Below are 23,020 nucleotides of genomic sequence, written 5' to 3' on the forward strand. Positions count from 1 at the left end.
CCTGTGTCCACCCCTCTTGTCTAAGCCATTTCATGAGAACAATTATAGGCAGGTAGCCACAGTGCCACAATAAAGGGTATGTGTCTCTGTCCTGGAGACCTCAGGTAATCAGGAGAAATTAGGTGGCATCTCCTGATTAGCTTTTTTCTTAGAAAACCCATCTTCTTATATCTTCCCTGTTATTCTCCTGACTCTATACTTTTTTAAAATTTTTATTTATTGATTTAAGAAAGAGAAACATCACTTTTGCTGTTTCACCCTTTTATGCATCCATTGGTTGCTTCTTGTATGTGCCCTGACTAGAGATCGAACCCACAACCTTGGTGTATCAGGAAGATGCTCTAACCAACTGAGCTACTCCGCCAGGGCTGACTCTATACTTTTGTATCTGCTTCACCTGTCAGTCATCACCAGAGGGGTCCCCTTGGCTGGACCAGCAGGGCACTTGGCTCAGCCTGCCTGACCCTGACCTCCTGGGCTCCACCACCTCCTAGGTGTCTGCTAAATGCAATTTTCCTCCTGGCTCCTAGAACAAAGGCAAGCTACTCTCCAGGGACCCATAATTTCAGATGGGGACATTTTCCCAGCACCTTCAGACGAGTTAAAGGAATTTTTAGGCAGCAAGGACACCAGGCAGAGGCATCTAACCCCAGGGCCAGTCTTCTGCATTGTCAAGGAGTAGGGCTCACATTCTGGGGGCCGGACAGATGGGGGGAAGTCTTAAAACGTCCCAGGCTAGTCTGACCTGGCACTCTAGCCTTGACCTTGGCCCCATCGCTGAGGTCAGGGGTCACGCCGCTGGGTTCCCAGGGCCCCCATCTCTTCCTACCCCCGCCTCTTCCTCCTGCCCTGGGCTTGCTGAAATGGAAGGGGCTTCCCACGGCTGCCTAATTATGAGGAGGCAGCAATTATGCATAACGGATCATAATGAAATCTGCCCGAAGTGAGAACAGAGTTCTGAGAGGGCATGGGTGCCCGAAATGGCCCAGCCAGAAACAGCGTAGACTAAGGACAGCCGTGGTGACCACCCACGACAGCGCCAGAGCCAGAGCCTACACAGCAGACCTCGTCTCCCCTGGTGTGCGCTCGCGCGTCTCCCCCGGACCTCCCCCGCCCCCCCATTCGCTCTTGCAGAATGCGGAATGTCGTTTCCATACAGCGCAGCTCACCAGGGCGCTCGGAATCCGCACCAGAGCTTCTTGGCGGGAGGTTTGCACATTGCCAGCCTCAAGCTCTAGGTGGCGTCATCTCTTTGGCTGCGACGCCGCACGCACGCACGCGCGGAGCTCCGCACCAGGGAACCGCGGGCATGCGCTAAGCGGGAGGAGACGGCGGCTCGGCGGGGTCACCCAGACGCAGGCGCAGTGCGGTGTTTGTCTGCCGGGCTGTCGGGCGGCCGGGCGGCCGGCGGTGCGCGGCGGCGGCGGCGGGGAAGATGGCGGCGTCCTCCCTGGAGCAGAAGTTGTCCCGCCTGGAAGCAAAACTGAAGCAGGAGAACCGCGAGGCCCGTCGGAGGATCGACCTCAACCTGGATATCAGCCCCCAGCGGCCCAGGCCCAGTAAGCACGGCGGCGTGGGGGAGGGGGCGGGCGGGGGCGGGGCGCGCTCTGCGGGAGGCCCCGCCCACGTCTCTAGGCCCCGCCTCCTCTTTCCGAAGCGCGCTCGCTTCTCCTCACTGCCTCCGCCAGCTGTCTGCTCGCGTGGAGCGGGTCACGGTGACCCCGCGCCTAGGGGCTGGCGGGCTCCCGGACGGTCCTCCCCGAGCCTGGGGAATGCACCTCTATGGGGCCTGAGAGGCTAGGTACCCGGCTCCAGGTGATGTTACCCCACCGGATGACCTGCCCCCATCACCGTGATCTGCGGAGCCTCTGTCACCTGCTGAGAGCCGTGCTTCCTCTACCCCATGCGACTGTGACGACATCCAGGTCCCCAGCAAACTCGCACTCGTCCCTTCTGACCAGATGGTTCCACTCCCTCCATCTCAGTGACTGTTCAGAGAACCCTACCCCCACGCCACTCCTGGGTCCTTGTCATCAGCTTAAAGGGGTGATCCACTCACATACTCACACCTGGCCTGGGGACACCTGAGGTCACTTGATCACAGATAACCCCCCTTTTTCCTCTGACCTGATGGTTCTCCCACTCCCTCCCTGTGACTGGGGATCCCTTCTCCCCAGTCGGACTTTGTCATTGGGCTCAGCAGCCCCCTTCCACACTATACACATACACCAGGCCCCTGCATACTCCTCTGACCAGTTTCACTACCACCATCTTGGTGACTGTGTCTAGCCCCCAAAATACACACCCAGCCTCCAGTCTGAGGACTTCGTCATTTGGGCTCAATGACTTCTTCCCCACACACCAATACTGACGTGGCCTGGGGACACCTGAGGCCAGTGTGGTCATATCTAGCATCCCAGCACTCATATACCTCTACTCTGATCCCACCATCTCAGTGCCTACCTTCCTGGCATCTTGTCATCTGGAATCAAGAGTTGTCCCTCTAATACCCCCACCTGCCCTGGGATCACCATGGTTACATTTAGTCTTGTTATGTCCCACAGAACCCCTCCTCAAATCCTCTCGCAGCTGGAGGGCATCAGATTTCCCTCTTCACACAGACCTAATGAACAGCACCCCACAACGCTTTCTGTGTCTTTCTTGTCGTCTTTAATGTCCTCTCTGATATGACCCTTGTAGCTTATGTAGCTCCCATGTCATCATCCTGACAGAAAGAGGAAGACACCCTATATCCGGGTACTCCCAGCTACCCGCTACTCACCCAGCCTGACCTTCACAGCCTGAAACCCACCCCAGTCCCTGTGTAGGGCCCACTCCCCATCCCTCCCTTCCTGGGTCAGCTTGGGTTCCTCCATGAGAAAGTCTCCTGGGGGCCCAGAGAAAGCCTTGAAGCGGCCATGCTGGCATTAGACACTCCTGGCGTGGGGCAGGAAGCCCAGCCAGGACTGGAGGGTCCATGCTGGGCTCTGCAGTGCTGCACGGTCCCCTCCCCCACCCCCCCCTCCGACCCCTCAGCATGAACAAGACAGAGTTGGGTATGGGGCCTGAGGTGCCTTATGGGGGTGGCTATCCAGTTGCAGAATGACGCACAGCGAGGCCCAAGGCGGGCAGGCCCTTGAGGAGCCTCACTCTAGGCATCTGTGTCTGTGTCAGCTCCATCCCATCCTTCCAGTCCGCCCATCTGTCAGTTTCCACCCATCTCTGCAGTTTGGTGCCTTGCACCTCCCCCTCCTCCTCATTATGATTTGATTTCTTTTCTTTTGGACAAATCGGTTGTTTCTGTTGTGATTTATCGTCGTGTTTTTTTTTCTTCCTTCTCCCCATCCAGTTATTGTGATCACTCTAAGCCCTGCTCCTGCCCCGTCCCAACGAGCAGGTACCAGCCTTTTTATCATCGCTGCTTGGACATCTGCACCATTGACTTAACTGCTGCCCCAGCTGCAGAATCCCGTCCCTCATCCCCCCATGCCGTGTGTGTGTGCGCGTGTGTGTGTACGTGTGTGTGTGCGTGTGTGTGTGTGTGTACATGTGTGTGTGTGCACGCACATACTAGCACACACCTTCTTGAACTCTCTCATTCTCAGTCCTCCTCCCTCCATGAGATCCACATCAGGCCCATTCCACCCCTTCCTATGTGTTCTCTCACCTGCCTCCCCCACTTCCCTTTCTCTCAGAGGCAGGTTTGAACTCCCTGGGGAGGAACTGGGCTCCCTCACCGACGAAGTATATCACTTGTGAGGGAGTCACACGTGTGTGTGCAAGTGTGTGTGTATCAGTGAAAAGGAGAGGAAGTGAGACCAATGGGTCAGCTGTGCCTATGTATCTACTTCAACAATTCAGGGAACATGTTTTGGCCCCTGTGTGCTATGTCTCTTCTAGGTTCCAGGAGCACAGCAGTTAATAAAATGGACCAAGTCCCTCTCCTTGTGCAGCTGATACTCCACTAGAGATGGGGTGGAGTATGAACAATGAGCAAACTCTTAGGGAGAGCAGGAGAAAGCTATGAACCGTGGAGAAAAGGCAGAGTAGAGTAGGGAGGAGGGTTCTGCAGCAGGGTGGTTGAGGAAAGCCTCTGGAAAAGGTAGGATTTTTTTAACAATTAAAAAACACACACCTGTATTATAAGTTCAAAGCATGCTCGCCCTGGCAGGTGTGGCTCAGCTGGTTGGGCATCGTCCCATGCACCAGGAGGTTGCTGGTTCCATTCCTAGTCAAGGGCACATGCCTGAGTTGTGGACTGCATCCTGGTAGAGAGCATGCAGGAAGCAGCTGATCGATGTGCTCTCACATAAATGTTCCTCTCCCTCTCCCTCCCTTTCTCTCTAAAATTAACAAATTTTTAAATATATTTTATTGATTTTTTACAGAGAGGAAGGAGAGGGATAGAGAGTTAGAAACATCGATGAGAGAGAAACATCGATCAGCTGCCTCCTGCACACCTCCTACTGGGGATGTGCCCGAAACCAAGGTACATGCCCTTGACCAGAATCGAACCCGAGACCCTTCAGTCCGCAGGCTGACACTCCATCCACTGAGCCAAACCAGTTAGGGCAATAACAATTTTTTTTTTTTAAATGATCAGAAAAGTAAGTTCCACCAGCACAGGATTATAGATGACAAGCCCCACCATGTCATGGAGGATTTCTCTGTTCCTGGATACATGATGATAAACAAAACCACTTCTATTTTACTCAATGAAAATACATGGAGAGCCTCAGGTTATACCTTGGTGGCGAGCTGTCCATTATTTTTGGTGTCTTGTGCATGGTTCCAACTGCCCGTCACTTGGGGAGACTGTAAAATGATTTGTTCTGGAAACAAAGTCTTGTGGGAGGTGGGGGGAGCAGCCAAATGGAGGTAGAATGGCTCTGCCAAGGCCTTAGTGTAGGTGCCAGTGGGTCTGGGACTGGATGTGGATAGCACACGCCCGGTGTGGGTGTGGGTGTGGGTGTGGGTGAGAGACCAGGCTGGCGGCCTGTCCTGTTGGCCCTTGTGAGTAAGTGGGACTAGGTTAGGCAGTTGTATGTGTACCACCTCGTGTGTGTGTGTGTGTGTGTGTGTGTTGGAGTCTCTGTTGCATTGTCTGCTTGTCTGCATGTGTGTGTGGGTTTGTGCCATGCCGTGTGTGTGTGTGTGTGTGTGTGTGTGTACACGCGCGTGCGTGAGCACTGGCTGACAGCCTGGTACATCTATGATTCCTGACAGCCGCATGCCCCCATGGTCTCTTATTCTCTCTAATTCATTCATGTCTCTCACTTTCTCTCTCTCTCTCTCTCTCTCTCTCTCTCACTTTCATGATCTCCCTCTGTCCTCCGGACCTGCTTCATGGCTCAGCACCACTCCGAGCTCACTGGCCACTCTGGGACTTTATGTAGCTCCCCTCCCACCACCACTTCAGGTCCTCCTGTGCTTCCGTTTGCAGGGCTGGTGGAAGCCTGTTTCCTGAGGCTCTGGGGCAGCTCAGAGACCCAGTGGCCTGTGTGAGGGAGGGGACTCATGGGGCACCAAAAAAGTGGAGAGGGCAGAGATGTGGTCCTCTCCGCAGAGAGCTGACAGTGCAGGGCAGAAAAAGGATCCAGGTACTTCTCCGGGGTTGAAAACCTGACACTGTCTCGGGAGACTCCATGTGCAGGGGGAGTGCAAAGCGAGGTTGTTGAGCCATAGAGGGAAGGCTTACGACCCTGGTTCAGGCCATGGCAGAGCAGAGGTATAAGGATGCTACAAAGCTGGGGCAGGATGGGGGGCATGGAAGTCGAGGGTTCTGGGCTTGACTCTGTCTCCGGAGTCTCCAGAACTCTATCTCTATTCCTGCCGGGGCCTAGCAGGACCTGTACCCCTTCTAGAACTGCAGGCCAGGGTCACATACTTGTTCCCTCACTCTGGCTCCCTCACAGCAGGGTCCTGGGTCAACAGGGCAAGGAAAGTGCTCAGACACCAGCAACTCAAACATATCCATTGGTCACTGGGCCCGGGTTACTAGATGCTCACAGAACTGTGGGAAGAAAAAGTGGGCTTCAGTAGGAGGTGTGGAGAGACGAGGGACATCAGCTGGAAGCAGATCCCATGGGAAGGTGAACCTGGGAGGATGCTTGTAGCCAGTGCCCTCCCAAGCCAAGGAGCCCCTTCCAGAGTGCCAGGGCCTCTCAGGTATAAGGGTTCAATGGAGGATTGTGTGTCTCTTCTGGGGGCCACAAAACAGCCTCTGCTCCTCCAACCTGTTGCCAACCCAGCCAGGGGAGGCTCCCACCCCCTCAGCGAACCTACTCTCCTGTCCAGGCCCCTCTCTGGCCTGTCTCTGCAGCACCCCAACTCTTGGGTAGCTGGGCTCCAGTCTTGGCTCCCGTCTGTCTCCTGCCCTCCCATCCCCTAACGCTGTCCTGGGCTGTCCGCTGCCTGTCCACTGCCTGCCTGCCTGCAGCATGTTCAAAGCCATCTGCATGCAGGCTGCTGGAAAGAACCAAACCCCTGCCTGGCCTAGCACCCCCTCCAAATCCCACCAGTCCTGTAGGGGCTGTGCCAGCCGGAACCCCTCATCAGCAGGACACAGGCCCAGCTGGGGTCCTGCCCCTGCCACTGTCCCTGTTGGCCCCAGCTGTGCAAGCCAGGCTGGGAGGCTCACAGATGAGCCTGCTGGCCAGAGGGTGGCTTTTCCTTACTCTGGAACAGAACACGGGGTGGGGGAACCCTGGGTCCCTCGCCCACTGTCTCCCCAGCATGGTCTGCCTCACTCTTGTTAGACCAAGTTCATTGCAGCCCACAGGACCAGAGCGCAGGCTGATCCTGGCTGGCAGTCCTTCTGAACATGGTCCTGAGCATGGGTGCTGTGGCCCTGGGCCTGCTTCCTGGGTAGACGTGGGGAGGAAAGGGACATGCCAGGCAGGACGCCTGTCTGAGGGATGCCATCAGCCTCCAGGACTCATTTTTCTGACAGCATTGACTTGGGGATGAACCGTTGGCCTCTGGGGACCACGATTCCCAGCCAGCCCTCTCCATCTCCTTCCAGGGGAGGGAGATGGGAGAGGTACCCTGAAAGTGGTTCCACGGGTGAGGCGCCAGCTCCTCCCACCCAGCAGGTCAGGCAGCTGTGCTAGCCTATGTGAGGATTCCTGGGAGGGGAAATCATTGTCCCTAGCCCCCAGATGCCAGCATTGGAGGTGGGACCAGCTGCATGCCAACCCTCTCCATGCCCCTGCCTCTCACCCCCCCCTCCTCCCAGCCCTCCAGCTCCCACTGGCCAACGATGGCGGTAGCCGTTCACCATCTTCTGAGAGTTCCCCGCAGCAACCCACGCCCCCTGCCCGGCCCCGTCACATGCTGGGGCTCCCATCCACCTTGTTCATACCCCGGAGCATGGAGAGGTGAGCCTTCAGAATGGGGCCCCTGACCTTTGGGAGGTCAGCTTGGAGGGCTGCTGGGCTAGCCCCAGGGAGGAGGTGGTGAAATATGTGGGAAACGCCTGTGTGTTGGGAGCTGGGGTGGTCTCAGGTTGGTCAGGACCCCCCTCCACTCACACCCTCACCCTGTTCCTCCAGTATCGAGATTGACCAGAAGCTGCAGGAAATCATGAAGCAGACAGGCTACCTGACTATTGGGGGCCAGGTACTACCCTTCCCCCAGCCCCTGGGCGGTGGGGGAGGACACAGGGGGGCTGGGTCTACATGATAGGGCAGAGGCCGTGCAGATCCTCAGTCCTGATTCTCTTCACCAGCGCTACCAGGCCGAAATCAATGACCTGGAGAATCTGGGGGAGATGGGCAGTGGCACTTGCGGCCAGGTATGGAAGATGCGCTTCCGGAAGACAGGCCACGTTATCGCTGTCAAGGTGAGCACCTGCCCCGCCCAGGTGTGTCCCATGCCTCTCAGCTCTGGTGCTAAGGATCTCCTCTCCTCTCCTCTCCTCCCCGCACTATCCTGTGCAGCAAATGCGACGCTCGGGGAACAAGGAAGAGAATAAGCGGATCCTCATGGACCTGGATGTGGTACTCAAGAGTCATGACTGCCCCTACATCGTGCAGTGCTTCGGGACCTTCATCACCAATGTGAGCCTGACCGCCTAGCCCCTTCTTTTCTGCCCACTCCCTTGAGTCTCTCTTGCCGCTCTCTGAGTGTGCCTCCCAGCCCCTCTTTTCTTTCCCTGATTGGGGTGGGCAAGAGGGTACGGCCGCCCCCAAGCCATGCCTGCTGCCCTTGCAGACGGATGTCTTCATTGCCATGGAGCTCATGGGCACCTGTGCTGAGAAGCTGAAGAAGCGGATGCAGGGTCCCATCCCTGAGCGGATCCTGGGCAAGATGACGGTAGCGGTGAGTGGCCAGGCTGGGGCAAAAGGCCCAGGCCCATCTCCCCCCTGCCAGTCACAGTGCTCCTCTTTCCTCGCAGATTGTGAAGGCACTCTACTACCTGAAGGAGAAGCATGGTGTGATCCACCGGGACGTCAAACCCTCCAACATCCTGCTGGACGAGCGGGGCCAGATCAAGCTCTGCGACTTCGGCATCAGTGGCCGCCTTGTCGACTCCAAGGCCAAAACACGGAGCGCTGGCTGCGCTGCCTACATGGCAGTAAGTGGGGGCCCGGGTGGCCTGGGCAGTGAGCCTGCTCCAGCCACAAGGGTCCATTCTCCCCTTTCCCTGTCTACTCTTCCCCCACCTCTTCCCTACAGCCTGAGCGCATTGACCCCCCGGACCCCACAAAGCCAGACTATGATATCCGGGCTGACGTGTGGAGCCTGGGTATCTCTCTGGTGAGTTGGGGCCCCTCCTCCTGAGGGCTGGGGTGACCCATTTCTGGGGTATGGGAGGACAGCAGGAGGACAGGGGTCTGTTTTCAACCACTCCAGCCCATGTCTTCTCAGGTGGAACTGGCAACAGGACAGTTTCCCTACAAGAACTGTAAGACGGACTTTGAGGTCCTCACCAAGGTCCTGCAGGAAGAGCCCCCGCTCCTGCCCAGTCACATGGACTTCTCGGGGGACTTTCAGTCATTCGTCAAAGACTGGTGAGGAGCCCCTACCCAGGTATTCCAGGAGGGGGGCAGATCAGGTGTGGCCCCAAGCTCAAGGCAGCCAGGGACGTTTGGGGTGGGAGGATGGAAAGCCTGCCCTCATGGGGGTGGGACAGCTGTGTGTCAGAAGGGGCTCAGGGAGGAGTCAGAGCCTTGGAGCCATGACTTGGGTTTGGACTGGGCCGGAGGTGACAGCTGGCCCCAGGGCATTTGGCTGGGTGGCCTGGGGCTTCACCTCAGGAAGTTTTAAACAAGCAGAGGGGAGAGGGCTATGAGCATCCTGCACCAACAAGCAGAATTATGCAGGCAGGATGTTTATGTTGGATTCTCCCTCAGGAAAACCCCTCCTACTGGCGCCTTACAACATGGTTCAGGCCCCTGTCCTACGTGGGTGCAGGCCTTGCGTCCTCTGAGGTATCCCAGTTGGTGACACAGGGCAGGGAAGATGCAGTAGCTCTTCCCCACAGGTTTTGCAGACCGCTGGCTGAGCAGGTATACCAGCGGAGCCCCTCCAGGCTCTCACTTCCCTTTCCTCCCTTCTTCCTCCAGCCTTACTAAAGATCACAGGAAGAGACCAAAGTATAATAAGCTACTTGTGAGTACCTGAGGCCCTCCCTACCCACACACCCTACCGCCTACTCGTCTGGACACCCAGGGCCTGGGTGAGGCCAGCAGCTGCCCATGTTCTAAGCTCCCCCCTCCGGCCCTGCAGGAACACAGCTTCATTAAGCATTACGAGACGCTGGAGGTGGACGTGGCGTCCTGGTTCAAGGATGTCATGGCGAAGACCGAGTCACCGAGGACTAGTGGAGTCCCAAGCCAACACCACCTGCCCTTCTTCAGGTAGCTGCGTGGCGGTGGCCAGCCCCACTCGGGGGGGGGGCCAGAGAAGTGGCCACAGGTCCCCTCTTCCCTACTCAGCCACCCAGCTGCCCACCACGGGAGACCTGGGAACTGGATGGCCGCCGAGGGCTGAGGACAGAAAGTAGGGGATGCCAACCCAACCCTGACTCCCTACCCAGCTGCCATGGACAGATGGGCCCACCAGGCCCTAGCCCTTCCAGTCCTGGGGTCAGCCGGCTGTACAAGTCCCCCCAGCAGACACTGTGAACAGAAGACAGCAGCAGGCCATGAGCAGACTCGCTATTTATTCAGTTGTAACCCCTGGGCTGGGGTGGCCACCAGGGGCCAGGAGAGAGTCACCCTTCTTGTATCCTCCCCATGCTGTCCCTTCCACCTTTGTAGTACACATGCTCCCTGTCTCTACCTGCCTCTGTCACCTCCCTTGATGCCTCTCTGGTTTTCCCTGTCTCCCTTCCTGTATCTGCCTCTCTCCTGGCCCAAGCCCAGGCTCTGTTACCCACAGCAGGACTCCTCGGTCCACTTAGGTCTGTGGTGAGCAGTGAGTCCTTTGGCTGGCATCCTCGTCCCAGGAAGGCAGGCTGGGCATTATAACTGCAGCTGACCAGGCTGTGGGGGCTCTGGCGCTTGTGTGCGCGGCTCTCTCTCTCTCTCTCTCTCTCTCTCTCTCTCTCTCTCTCTCTCTCTCTCTCTCTCTCTCTCTCTCTTGATCTCAGGGGGTCCTTTTTGGAACTTATTGTATTTTATTGTACTCGGTGGGGTGTTTGGGGGATGGGGGAGGAAGAAGAGCTTGTTCTCATGGGATTGGTCAGTACCTTCAGAAACTTTTACCAAAGTCATGTTTAGCTGCTGTGGTATAGCCCTCAACCTCCTGTGGGCATTGGGGGGTTGGAGCCAGGTAGGGGCCTGGGCCACTGTGCCTTGTCAGCCTGTTCTGGAGAGACTATTCCCAAAGGTGGGGGCTGGGGGTGGGACTCCTCCCTTGGGGCTGGAGACTGGCCACAGCTTGGGGTGAATTGAGGACCCCAGGCTGTGTGGAGGAGCCCACAGGGCTGTGGCCACACAGGGTGGCCTTCAGGGAAGGTGGGTATGGGGCATGGTGGGAGGCAGTAAATGCTGCTATGGCAGGAGAAGGGAGTGAATGACAGTAGTGGGGGTCATAAGGCCCAAGGAGGCAGGGATTGTGTGTATAGGGAATGGATGTGGGGGTTCGAGGATGTGTGATAGGGACAGAAGTGGAGCGGGCCTAGGGCTGGGCTGGGGGTGTGAAGGCAGTCATGCCCTCACAGTGCCCCTGAGCATCCCTCAACTTCCCCAGAGCTGGCCAGTCCCCAGCCCACCTTGAGGATAGGCCATGGGGCCCCTCTCCCCCCCCCACACCCCTCAGCAGCAGTCAGAGCAGGAAGGGGGGTGTTTCTTTTTTTGTTGGTGATGCATGCAAATCAGTGGACAAACACACACACCAACCAACCAACGCCAAAGGTGATGAACTCCCTGGATGTAGCTGGAGCAATGTAGACTCAGCATAGGCATCACTGTAACCTCTCTCTATCCTATTGACTCTTGTTACTCTTAACATAGTCACAAAAGGCCGCATGTTTAAAAAGTACTCTTTGTCTTCTCTCTGCTCCCCCCAGGGGGTTGGGGTGACCACCTTTCTTGCCCAAATCCCCCTTGTGACTGGATGGGGCAAGGTAGAGGTAGGTGGGCAATAGGCCTGGCTCCACCCTCGGGGGGGTCCCAGGCACGGGGGCTTTTGCCCATAACCAGAAGGTCAAGTGGCTCGTTCCAGGGCCAGCAAAGGTCAGAGGCCGGCTGCCCGGTTTATTTTATTTAACTTAATTTTGTTTATGAGTGTGTGTCTGCCTGTCCCTCCCCTTCAGTGTTAAGTGGGAGCCCTGAGGGAGCCTCTCCTCCCCCCACCCGCCTCTCCCTGTTTCCTCCCTCTATCTCCAGTCACCAGCCGTCCTTCTGGACCAGGCAGAGGGTTGAGTGGGCAGGCAGGAGCCTGGGGCGACTTGGCCCAGCCCACCAGCCCATGACCCCTTCTCAGGCCACCAGTATTGCCCCTTCCCTTTTTAAAATGAAACACCCTTGTTTGTAAATCCTTAGATGCTTGAGAATAAAACCCCTCCCTTTTCTTCCACTGAGTCTGTGGTGTGACCTGAGCCTTGGCAGGATATGGCATGAGATGTGGGAAGGGTCTGTAAGCCCTGACCTTGTGGTTGGAGGGCTGGGAAGTGGTGAATTCTGGTGGATAAGGTCTCTGCATCAAAAGGGAAACTGAGGCAGGGCTGTAGCTGGGAAGGTGGTCTTTGTAGTGATTTGCCCAACATCAAGCAGGCAGTATGGAGGGACACCCGACCCCCAATAGCCAGAGCTCCTGCTGGAGAAGAGCTCTTAATCCCTGGCAGGCCTTGGGGAAGGGCTCTGGTGTCAGCCCGTCAGTCTGCCACCCCCGCTCTTTGCTTCCCGGAGTGGCTGCCCAGCCAAGGACAGGGACACCTGATTACCTGCTGGGCCTGGGTGCTGCCTGGACTGGTGCCTCTGCCTCTGGCCCCCACACACTTACCGCAGCCAGTCCAGCATGCTGGGTACCATGGTCCTACTGCTGGCCCTGCTCCCAGGGATCTCCACCTTGCCCAGCGGGCCACCTGGTATGTAGGGATTGGGAAATATATATGCCTTCATGCTCCCATTCCTCCGCCACCCTTTCTGAACCTCCATCTATATTGCCTTGGGAAATGTGTGGGTGGGCAGTGGGGTCTACCCCTGTCCCCCATTTCCAGGTTCTCTGGGGTCCCCAACTTCAAAGTTCCCAGCAGCCACGTGAGGCCAAGTACTGTGGGAGGGGAGGGGTCTGGGCAGATACTTTTAGGGAATGTGTATGTGGGCCATCATGAAGCAGACATGTATGCACTGCATGTGCATGTCCTCACTGATTAGGAGACCCCTGTTGGTGTTCCTGGTGCCTCTACCTTTACTGCGATGCCCTCAACCTGAGAGGAGTCTGGACAAACGGAAAGCCTGGTGGCCTGGCTGGGCTTGGGCTGTGCCAGAAGGGCTCTGGGAGAGCACCCCTCTTTCCTTTCCCCCTTTCCTTTGATGACAGCACCTGTCTCCTCTTAGAAAGGGAAGGGTGGGGGCCCCACACTCCTGGCCCTGCTGCAGCTCCTGGGCTCCTCAGCCCCTTTCCAGTCTGGAATTCCCTCGCTCATGTGGGGAAGGAAAGCAAAGCCAGGAAGGGGAGTCCCTCAACCAGGGGCACACAGCTTTGTGCACAGCCTCGCTGCTGGGCTGTGATGCCCCATGGGTCTCCAGGGAATACATCATAGCTGGTGTCCCACGTGCCTGAACGATTAGCCTAGCGTGAGTGAATTCACGCCACATTTTCCAGAGGAGGCTAGGAGATTGAATCATTTGCTTGAGGGCCTAAGGGGGAGCCCACACTCCCTCTGTGCCACCCTTTCTGCCCCGCCAGCGCCCCCCTTTCCAGTGGCGCCCGGGTCGTGGCTGCGTCGACCCGTTTTCAGTCTAGAGCTGTCAGACGCACAGGACGCGTTCCACCGCCGCGCAGGGCCGCTCGAGGTCCCAGCGGACAGCCGCGTGTTCGTGCAGGTGCGGACAGACATGGGGCAAGCCGGGCCGGCGGGCAGGTGGGCGCAGCTGGATCCTGAAGGCGACACTCCACCCCCAGGCGGCCCTGGCCCGGTCCTCCCCGCGCTGGAGCCTGGCCCTGCACCGCTGCTGGGTGACGCCCTCCTCACGTCCGGCCCCAGGACCCACCCTGGCGCTACTGCGAGGGGGCTGCCCCGCCGATTCCTCGGTCACCTTCCCGCCACCACGCCCTGGGGCCGCCCGCTTCAGCTTCCGTCTGCGCCCGGTCTTCAATGCCTCTGTGCAGTTCTTGCACTGCCAGCTGAGCCGCTGCCGCCTCCGGGGAGCCCACCGGACTCCTGACCCTCTGACGCTGCCGCCCCAGTCGCCGGTGTGCGGGCGCAGAACAGGGAGTCTGGGCTCCTGAGGCCGGTGTGGGGTGGGCAGGATCACCTCCAGCATTGGAAGGAGGAGCCCCTTGGGTTTGGGGAATCTTGGGGTCAGGGCGCTTTGGAGCCTGGGGCACGGGTCCTTTGGAGCTGGGGGTAGGTACTGGGTCTCTCCCAGGCCAGGCACAGGGGCCTTGAGGGGCCCCAGGGGCTCCGCACAAGGGTTCCTCAGTGAACAGGGAGTGTAGGCACTGAATTCCTTCATGCCCATAGCACCAGAACCCCCTTGGGTGGGCCTCTGCGGTCCCTCCAAGGATGGGTGGTTGGATAAAAGGCACTAAGGGGCCAAATCTCTGGGTGCCTAAAGTTAGAATCCACGATTAGGTGCTCAGAGAGCCGGGTCCTGTGACTTCCTTGAGGGGCTGAAATTTGGAGTCTGGGAGCTGTGGGGCTGGCTGCTTGTATATCTAATGGGCTGGGCTTGGGGACCCCCAAGGGGTCGGATTCGCAGGGATCTGGTGGTGGGACTCCTGGTTGCAAAGAGATCTCTCGGGAGCCCTGGGGAGGAGCTCCTGGATCCCGGGCCCTCACATCCCTGTCCCTTCCCTCTCCCCCCCACCCCCACCCCCACCCCGCTGCAGTGTCTGCCTCAGGAAGAGGCGTGCGCCAGCAGTGGCGGCGGCGAGAGTCTGGGTGCCAACGGCCCCCACCTGCACACACTGACGCAGCCCATCGTGGTCACGGTGCCACGGCCGCCCCTCAGTGAGCGCGAAAGTCCTCTGCGGGGGGTCCCTGGGGCAGGAAAATTGGGGTGGGAGGACTTCTGGGGCCTGGGCCTAGTCTCCGCGTTGTGCTCCCCACAGGGCCACCTAAGGGCGTCCCCGGCATAGCCGTACGCCCTGAGCCTCCTGCGCCGGCCCCGGTGGCCCTGGAGCCCGCACCGTTGGTGGCGCTGGTGGTGGCCGCCTTCTTGTTGGGCGCCGCGCTGGTCGCCGGGCTCGGCCTCGTGTGCGCGCATTCAGGTACCAAGCTTGGCCCGCTCAGATCTTCGCTTCGCCCCCAGAATATTCCAGTGCCTTGGGGTCGGGGTCACTGCGTTCCCAGCTTGCGTAGCCTGACCATCCTTAGACCTGCCCCCGTTATGCCCGTAGCAGCCCCCAGGGGGCGCCCTTGCACCGGGCCAGCGTTCAGCAACCCCTACTGCTCCGGAGCCTGCCTCTCACTTCCAGCGCCCCCATCTCCCAGCCCACCCCCGAGAGCCTTGCCTAGCGATCCGCAGCCCAGGAGACCCCAGTGAGGCAGGTAAGTGTGTGTGTGTGTGTGTGTGTGTGTGTGTGTGTGTGTGTGTGTGTGTAACATAGGGCCCATAGGAGAGCTGGAGGAGGGAGGTAATGATAATGACTCTTCATAGAGCTCTCTGTGCCAGGCAGCCTTCTGAATGTTTGCTAATTTAATTCTCATAAAAACCTTTTGGTAGATACTATTAAAATCCCCATTTTAGAGAAGAGAAAAGTGAGGCACTCTCTGAAGTTAAGTAATTTATCAAAGGTCACAAAATTTGGTGGAGCTGGGATTCAAACTCAGGCAGTGGGTCACCCCTGATAGCCTGCGGGCTCTGTGTCTGACGGCACCATCCTCACCCCCTCACACAGACTGAGGGAAGCCATCATCAGCTGAGAGGGAGGTAGCTTTCCTGGTGTCCTCTCCCTAGGGTGGCATGGGTCGCCCCTTCAAGGGATGGCGCACCCCCAGCAGAGTCCAGGGACGCACCCGCCAGACTTATGTCGGAGCAGACTCACCAGTCTGGACCGCAGCCTTCAACCTCGGACCCCACGGGACCACGATCCCTGCACCCCGCCCCCTCACTCCTCCCACCTGGACTCTAAATAAACATCTGGTCTGACATGCAGAGCTCTGAAGTATGCTGTGCGCAGGGTTGGGGGTGTGGAGCAGGAAGCGAAGGCTTGGTATCTGGACTTGGGAGGGCTCTGGGCTGGCAGAGGCCCAGACTGGAGAGGTAGAGCTTGGGGGCGGGCTCATACACCCATATGCTTGAGTGCAGAAAAGGGTCAGGGGAGACCCAAGGGCGTTTTGTCCCAGACAGAAAGGGGCACCCGACCCCCACAGGTTAAGTTTTAAATCCCGCTTTCTTCCTCCACCCCAGCACCGGACCACCTGCCTCTTTAGCTCTTCCCAGATCCAGGCCTTCTCCGCTCTCCACTCGCACCGCCCGGACCCTGCCCTCGCTAGGACCCCGACCTCCGGCCTCTGCTCCTGTCTCCTCTCCCTTCTGGTCTAGAGCTCCCTAAATCCTTCCTGCCCGAGCTTCGAGCTCCCCTGGGCATTGACAAGTGCGAAACGACTAGCTCCATTTTACAGATGAGGAAACGGAGGCTGGGTACAGCTAAATCAGTTGCTCAAGGTCCCCAGGGTTGGGCGACCCCACAGCCCAGGGTCTTGGCTACGACTGGGCGGGCAGCTGCCCTTCCGGCCTCTTCGAGAAGCAAATCACACCGCAGGAGTTTCACAAGACTTGGTCCAGAAATGGCGGGAGGGCACGAGACCTAAGTGGCTCCAGTGTACAAATGGGATAAATGCGGACCGGGGCCGCGTTCGCCACCGCCAGTTCGAATGCTGGCCTCCCTCATTTCGCAGCCACACCCCGCCCTCTACCGCCCAGCGCAGACCACGCCCCCGTCGGCGTCCGCTTCCGCGCGTGCTTTGCGGCCCCAGCGGCCTCCGTAACCCCGCCCCCAGGGGCGGGGCCCGCCACCTCCGCCGTCGCCGGCATGAAGCCTCCACCGAGGCGACGAGCTGCCCCGGCGCGCTATCGGGGCGAGGTGGCCGGCGGCGCCGTCTGGAGCGCCCTCGAGAAGCGGCAGCTGCTCCGACTCCTGCAGGCGCGGCGGGGCCAGCCGGAGCCGGACGTCGCCGAGCTGGCCGGGGAGCTGCCGGGCCGGAGCGAGGCCGAGGTGACGGGATCCCGGAAGGGAGAAGGCTGGACGCGGACCTGAGATGTGTCCGGGGAGAGGGGGCACCGCGAGTAGGACTAGTGGCGTGACGTGGGCAGGGGCCAGCGCGAGCCTGGGGGCGGGGCGGGGACGGGGCGGAGGCAAAATCGAGGGACGGGACGCACTGCGAGTGGACTGAACGGAGACCCAGACTGGGCGCACGTGGCCCACTGTGCAGCGGCGCTAGGCGGGAATGAGGTTGAAATAAGAATCAGGAAATGGGGTGCAGTGGACGAAACGGAGGTGAATAGGGTAGGACTGCAGGGAGGAGCTAGATGGGCCTGGACTTTACATTTTTATGAGGTCACCCCTGGGTCTGGGCTCCAGACCCCAGGCAGAGTCGCTGTAACCCTTAACGTTGGGCTTTGGCCTCTCCACCCAAGCCTTGGGTTTGTAGAAAGCCCATTTGGTCTCCTTTCTCTTCCCCAGATTCGGGATTTCCTCCAGCAGCTCAAGAACCGGGTGGCCCGGGAAGCCATTCAGAAGGTGCATCCAGGTGGCCTAAAGGGTCAAAGGCGTCGGGAAACACAGCCCCCAGCTCCCATCGAGGTGAGGCAGGGCCAGGCTCCCTGGAAGATGGGTGCGAGTTGGGAGGATAACTTGGTCAGAGGATCCTCAGTAAGCGGGGGACTCCTAAGAGTTGATCCCTAGGCTGACCATGTACTTTCTGGTTGCCCTACAAAGGTGTGGATGGATCTGGCTAAGAAGATAACAGGCCCACTGGAGGAAGCTCTGACTGTGGCTTTCTCACAGGTACAACCATCCCCTAGGGAGGCCAAGGGTGTCCCTAGGGAGGAGTCATACACACACACACACACACACACAGCGTAAGTAAGGTATGGATGGATCTGTGTCCTGGGCCCTTCCTCTTGCTAGCTCTGGCCAATCACTGGACACCTTGAGCCTCAGTACCCCTCCTCTGAGGCCATCTTCTGTATGTGACACCTTCCTTGGGTGAGCGGGTGGAGAGCTCAGCAGTTAGCAGGGCGGGGGTGGTGACTGAAGGGAGGACTTATGCTTTCCCCTTCCTGATCTGTCTGCCTGTCAGGCGCTCACCATCATGGCCGTGGAGCCCGTCAGCCTCCTGTACTCCAAGCCGTCCAAGCCTACGCAGGCACATGGAAAACTACTGCCCCTTAACACCCCTAGCAGACAAGAGAACCCGAGCCCTGAGGCTGCTGGCCCCACCCCTGAAGCAGCTGCTGGCCCCTCTGCTGAGGGAGACCTCGAAGTGGATTTTGAAAAGATCTACAAGTACCTGTCATCCATCTCCCACAGCTGCCATGGCCCTGAGCTTTCCCCCGCTGGTGAGAAGAAAGGGGGAGGGAGCTATGGTGGTGGGGTCCAGGCAGCAAGTCCTGACCTCCTCTTACCCTTCCCCTCGTCATCCACCACCAGAGTCAGCTGTGGTCCTTGACCTGCTCATGTCACTTCCTGAGGAGCTGTCTCACCTGCCCTGTGCAGCTCTGGTTGAGCATATGATGGATACATACCTACATCTGATGGCCCCCCAGTCTGACCCCAGCGGTGGGAACCTGGGACCAGGAGCTGAGGTTTGTGGGACTGGCTCTAGGGGGCAAGAGGAGTCCAGTCAGGCCACCCCCCAGGCCCCTGAGAATGCCAGGCCTAGCAAACCGAGATCTGCCTGGCAAGTAGTTGGCGTTTGCCCCCTGAACCCATTTCTGGTGCCCCTGGAGCTTCTGGGCCAGGTAGCTACCCCTGCAAAGTGAGGGTCCCAGCAGACAGAGCACACACCAGACATCTGTGAGCTCCTGGCCTTCAATTCTGCTTGGGCTGGCACTGGGTATTCATGAGGATCTGGTCCTGGTGGAAAGCCCCTCACTCAGTGTGCAGTGCCAAGTGGCCTTTAGGACAGTCCAAACAGCAGGGGTTTCAGAAATTGAAGCCCATTTGTACACGAGTTCAGCCACAGACCTTAAGTGGGGGCAGCCAGATGGCTGGGATAAAACCACCATCAAGTACTGCCTCTCCTCCTCTCCTGCATTCTGTTGCTTATGCCCTATAACTGAATAAAGTTGTCAATCTGTCTCTTTTTTTTTAAGTTGATTTTAGATAGGGAGAGAAACATCGATTTGTTGTTCCACTTATTTATGCATTCATTGGTTGATTCTTGTATGTTCCCTGACTGGGGATCGAACCCGCAATCTTGGCATATTGGGATGACACTCTAACCAACTGAGCTACCCAGCAAGGGTTGTCTCACTCTTTTTTCTGTGACGTAAAGGTAGCAGAGCCCTGGCTGGTGTTCTCAGTGGTTAGAGTGTCGACCCATGCATCTAAGAGTCATGGGTTTGATTTCTGGTCAAGAGTGCATATCTGGGTTGCAGGTTCGATCCCATGCCCTGGTTGGGGCACGTGCAGGAGGCAACCAATTAATGTCTCTTTCCCTTTCTCCCTTCCACTCTCTAAAAGTCAATAGATAAAATATCCTCAGGTGAGTATTAATAGCAACAAAAAAGTGGCAGTGGTGGCTCAGAGTACAGAGGGAGATGTTGGAGGTAGGAGAGAGCTTAGGGTCCTGGGGACCGAGGGGCATGCCAAGGAGAAGGGTGCAATCACCAAATGCTACCACTGCCAGGCTTGCTCCAAAGCTGCTTGGAGTGACCTCAGTTTGACTGAGGGGACCCGTGGTGATTATATAGAAGGTCAAGACAAGCCTTAGCTTGACAGGTGTCAGGGGAAGGTTTTCTGAGCAGGGTGACCTTATATCATACAGATGGAAGGCGGGGAGGGCACCAGCAGAGTGAGGTGAGGGTGTGTTAGGCAAAATGAATCTTTGTACTTAACCCAAACAGTCACCAGGACCACCAGTTCACCCCAGAAGGGGTGGGCCCATATCACCTGAAAGGAATGTTCTTGCATCACAAGTGGGTCTGTTGCCACTTGGCTATCTATATCACACTTCCCTCCCCTGCTGGTGTGAGCCACTTCTGTCCATAAGTTCCCTTATAAACTCTTTAAAAAATATATATTGATTTCAGAGAGGAAGGGAGGAGAAATAGAAACATCATAAGCATAATCAATGGATATAGACACCAGGGGGGTGAGGGCATAAACGGGAGTGGGGTGGGGTGCAATGGGGGGATAAGGACACATATGTAATACCTTAAATCAATAAAAAAAATAACAATAATTGCTGGGCCTCGGCCGGGCCGGTGTGGCTCAGTGGTTGAGCATTGACCCAGGAACCCAGAAGTCACCCGTTCGATTTCCTCATCAGGGCACATGCCCGGGTTGTGGGCTTGGTCCCCAGTAGGGGGTGTGCAGGAGGCAGCTGATCGATGATGTTTCTCTCTCATTGACGTTTCTGTATCTCTATCCCTCTCCCTCTAAATCAATAAAAACATTAAAAAAACACATCAATGATGAGAATCATTGATCAGCTGCCTCCTGCACACCCACTACTGGGGATGAAGCCTGCAACCAGGCATGTGCCTCTGACCGGAGTCCTTCAGTCCACATGCCAACGCTGTGTCCCCTGAGCCAAACCAGCTAGGCCCTTAGTAAATTCGTGATGTTGCCCAAGGCTGAGGGACCCCAGGGTTAGGGTGTGCTCTCCCATGTTGCAGGTTAGAGAGAGGGTCTTCTGAGGTCGCCTTGGGGAAGCAAAGGGAGGAGGAGCAGAGCTGGGTAGAGTAGGGAGCTGGAGTCCCACCTGTTGTCAAAGGCCCCACATTCCTGGAGGTGCTTTTGGGTTTCCTTGCAAGGGGGTCCCCCCTCTACAGCCTCCAAGGGTGTGGGTTCAGGGGAGGGCAGGACAGGAACCAGTGTCCTTCCATGGAATGGCATTCCCCCAGGCTTAACTAGTCCTCTGAGAGCCCAAAATTTTCTGTTCCAAGAGTCTGTGCATTCACTCAGCCTTCCTTTTATAGAAACCCTCACTTCTCCCCACACACATTGCACACGGCTCTCCTGGGACACACAGCACATTTCCTAGGTGGGTTGTGGAATCAGCCCACTCCATGATCAGGACCCCCCCCTCCCCCCCCCCCCACCAGACCCACGGGTTCCCAAGGGCACATGATGATCGGAAGGAGGGACCAATATCAGAGGGGTTTGGAGCTGAAGATGTAATCATCGCAGCAGGAGGCCATGTCAGTTCTTGTAGGGCTGGCTGAGGGCACCCCATCCCTACTGCACTCAGCTAAGTCCATTCCCCAGTCTCCCTAAGTCAAGGGAAAGAGGAGGGTGTCTTGGCTGTGCCTGGAGCCAGGGGTATTGAGGTGGTAACACACCAGTCCCCCAAAGTATGGGTCTAAATGTCTGCAGCACTGGGCAGGAATGCTAACTCAGCTTTCTGCTTGGCTCAAGTAAGCACTCAACAATAGCTTTTATTATCACCATCTACTCAGAGACAGGAAGAGGAAGAAGGCATGAGGAGGGCATTGTGGGGGAGAGGGCAGGGAGATGGTGTGGGGCATGGCAGGAGGGATCAGGGGTAGGTGTCAGTATTGCCAGTGACTGGCATACGGAGGTGGTGACCGAGGGAGGGGTGTGCAGATTACTAACAGGCCTGGGCGGGGGGTAGAAGTGAGTCTGCCGGGCTTTGCCCCCACGGAAGGTGCCAAACATCCTGGACACAGCAGCCATTGTTGCTCTTCAGGCTCGGTGTCAGGGCAGGCAGCACTGGGCATATTCTACCCCAAGGAGGGGTTCAACATGGGGGAGGAGCGGGGGATGGAGTAGTGGGATGGCCAGACGACATGGGAGGGGAGAGAGGGGTCCCCGCATCCAGGAACGCACATACCATTTATGCTGGAGGCTGGAAAACAGCAAAGCCACCTACACGCTAGGCGGGGTGGTGGGTGGGTGTCAGTGAGTTTTGGGGCGAGGACAGGGTGGGATAAAGGCACCAAGTGGGGCTCGGGCTTGTCCGGGAGGGATGATGGGAGAGGCCTGCGAGTATGGAAGGTGTCTGGGCAGGGAGGGGCGGGACTTCTCATGCACTCCTCCTTTGGCTGGGCTCTGGGGTGGGATTCCGAGCGCGGTCAGGCCGACAAAGGGCCACCCAAGGGTGCCGTGGCTCAGACCAGCGCGTAGTCGAATTGGCCACGCTCGAGCGCCTCCTTGTGGTCGGTCCAGGACGAGGCGGGCATGCGGCTGTAGGGGTCGAGTAGGATGCGCACGCAGCGCACCATCAGCAGCACCAGCACCACGAGCAGGCAGAGCACGAAGGCGAACACTGTGCGCTGCTCAGCGTCCAGGCCCACGCCCGCCGGGGGCCCCGTCGACGGCGGCAGCGGCTCGGGGGACAGCGTCCAGGTCGTGCTCATGGCTCACATCCCCGCGAGTCCTGCGGACAAGAAGTCGGCCCTGGGCGCGGGGATGAGGCTGTGCCTTCCCACATCGCCCTCCTCCACCCACCTTGCCCGTCGCCCCTCTCCGGTCTCCAGGCAATGCCCATGCCCCACCAGTAGACATATCACCACGCGGGGACCCAACTCCGCACAGGTTGGGGAGCTGAGAGCGGAGACGGAGCCCCGACCTGGCCAGCCAGCACACAACAGGTGCAATCGCGCAGCCCCGGACGCGGCATGGGATCCTTCCCCGTGCCCTGCTCGCTGTCATTGTTCTCGGCAGCCCGGGGACTCCGTTGCCCCACCACCCCTGCCGTTCCCCTCACCCTGGCCTCGACCGCAATGGGGACCGAGCGCCTGGCAGCCGTGTTCTCCTCCGGGACCCGCGCCGACTCTGCTCTCGGCCTCTCCCAGGCGGTGGTGACGGCAGTGGCGGTCGGGACTCAGCCCACCCCACCCGCTCCAGAAGCGGCAGAGACCGAGGCGGGCGAGGCGCGAGTGAGCCTGGCGCCGCTGCTGTTTCCATAGCGACGGGGGCGGAGGCTGCGCAGGGAGCGGCGCACGGCAGCGACCCCGCCCCGGCCTCAGGATCACTTCTCAGGCCCTGCTCAGCTGCAGGCATCCAGGATCCCCACCCCTACAAGTACCCCAGATGCTCCGCCCAGATCTTAGCCCCTGCACTCCCTCAGCCCTAGGGACCCCAACCCCCAGACAGTTAGTTCATGGAAAAACTCCCTCGCTTTTCTTCTCACTGGTCCCCCCACCCCCACCCCCAGGAGTGCAGGGTCCTAACCAGACAAGGTCCTTCTAGGTCCACAGTTTCT

At 58.3% G+C, this 23,020-nt stretch overlaps 3 protein-coding genes across 8 annotated transcripts; 2 read left to right on the top strand and 1 right to left on the bottom strand.

The window, feature by feature from the left end:
- Nucleotides 1–1,347: 1,347 nt before the first annotated feature.
- MAP2K7 (mitogen-activated protein kinase kinase 7) lies at nucleotides 1,348–15,777 on the top strand. Of its 5 annotated transcripts, XR_013996106.1 has the most exons (17): nucleotides 1,348–1,559; nucleotides 7,238–7,379; nucleotides 7,554–7,620; nucleotides 7,730–7,843; nucleotides 7,941–8,060; nucleotides 8,215–8,322; nucleotides 8,399–8,578; nucleotides 8,680–8,760; nucleotides 8,872–9,014; nucleotides 9,570–9,615; nucleotides 9,733–9,863; nucleotides 13,363–13,499; nucleotides 13,579–13,869; nucleotides 14,509–14,629; nucleotides 14,731–14,889; nucleotides 15,019–15,169; nucleotides 15,579–15,775. XR_013996106.1 is itself a non-coding variant. In XM_081093296.1 (14 exons), the coding sequence occupies exons 1-13, from the start codon at nucleotides 1,436–1,438 to the stop codon at nucleotides 15,134–15,136; spliced, it is 1,422 nt and encodes a 473-aa protein (XP_080949422.1). In that variant the 5' UTR covers nucleotides 1,370–1,435; the 3' UTR covers nucleotides 15,137–15,169; nucleotides 15,579–15,777. The 5 variants fall into 5 exon arrangements, 4 of the variants coding, with proteins under 4 accessions (XP_080949423.1, XP_080949425.1, XP_080949422.1 ...); XM_081093296.1 differs by lacking the exons at nucleotides 13,363–13,499; nucleotides 13,579–13,869; nucleotides 14,509–14,629; nucleotides 14,731–14,889 and adding an exon at nucleotides 3,350–3,397 and having other exon boundaries at nucleotides 1,370–1,559; nucleotides 15,579–15,777; XM_081093297.1 differs by lacking the exons at nucleotides 13,363–13,499; nucleotides 13,579–13,869; nucleotides 14,509–14,629; nucleotides 14,731–14,889 and having other exon boundaries at nucleotides 15,579–15,777.
- Nucleotides 15,778–16,031: 254 nt separating this feature from the next.
- Nucleotides 16,032–18,927, top strand: SNAPC2 (small nuclear RNA activating complex polypeptide 2). Of its 2 annotated transcripts, XM_081093300.1 has the most exons (5): nucleotides 16,032–16,839; nucleotides 17,308–17,427; nucleotides 17,563–17,631; nucleotides 17,927–18,185; nucleotides 18,277–18,927. In XM_081093300.1, the coding sequence occupies exons 1-5, from the start codon at nucleotides 16,462–16,464 to the stop codon at nucleotides 18,606–18,608; spliced, it is 1,158 nt and encodes a 385-aa protein (XP_080949426.1). In that variant the 5' UTR covers nucleotides 16,032–16,461; the 3' UTR covers nucleotides 18,609–18,927. The 2 variants fall into 2 exon arrangements, with proteins under 2 accessions (XP_080949426.1, XP_080949427.1); XM_081093301.1 differs by lacking the exon at nucleotides 17,563–17,631 and having other exon boundaries at nucleotides 16,421–16,839.
- A 2,261-nt stretch (nucleotides 18,928–21,188) lies between these two features.
- CTXN1 (cortexin 1) lies at nucleotides 21,189–22,717 on the bottom strand. The gene is made up of 2 exons (XM_081093308.1): nucleotides 22,523–22,717; nucleotides 21,189–22,192 (listed from the first exon to the last, which is right to left on the bottom strand). Exon 2 carries the CDS (start codon nucleotides 22,170–22,172, stop codon nucleotides 21,924–21,926), a length of 249 nt encoding a protein of 82 aa, XP_080949434.1. The 5' UTR covers nucleotides 22,173–22,192; nucleotides 22,523–22,717; the 3' UTR covers nucleotides 21,189–21,923.
- Between the last annotated feature and the right edge of the window lie 303 nt (nucleotides 22,718–23,020).

Source organism: Myotis nattereri, assembly GCF_964212035.1.
Source record: "Myotis nattereri genome assembly, chromosome: 5".
NCBI lineage: Eukaryota > Metazoa > Chordata > Mammalia > Chiroptera > Vespertilionidae > Myotis > Myotis nattereri.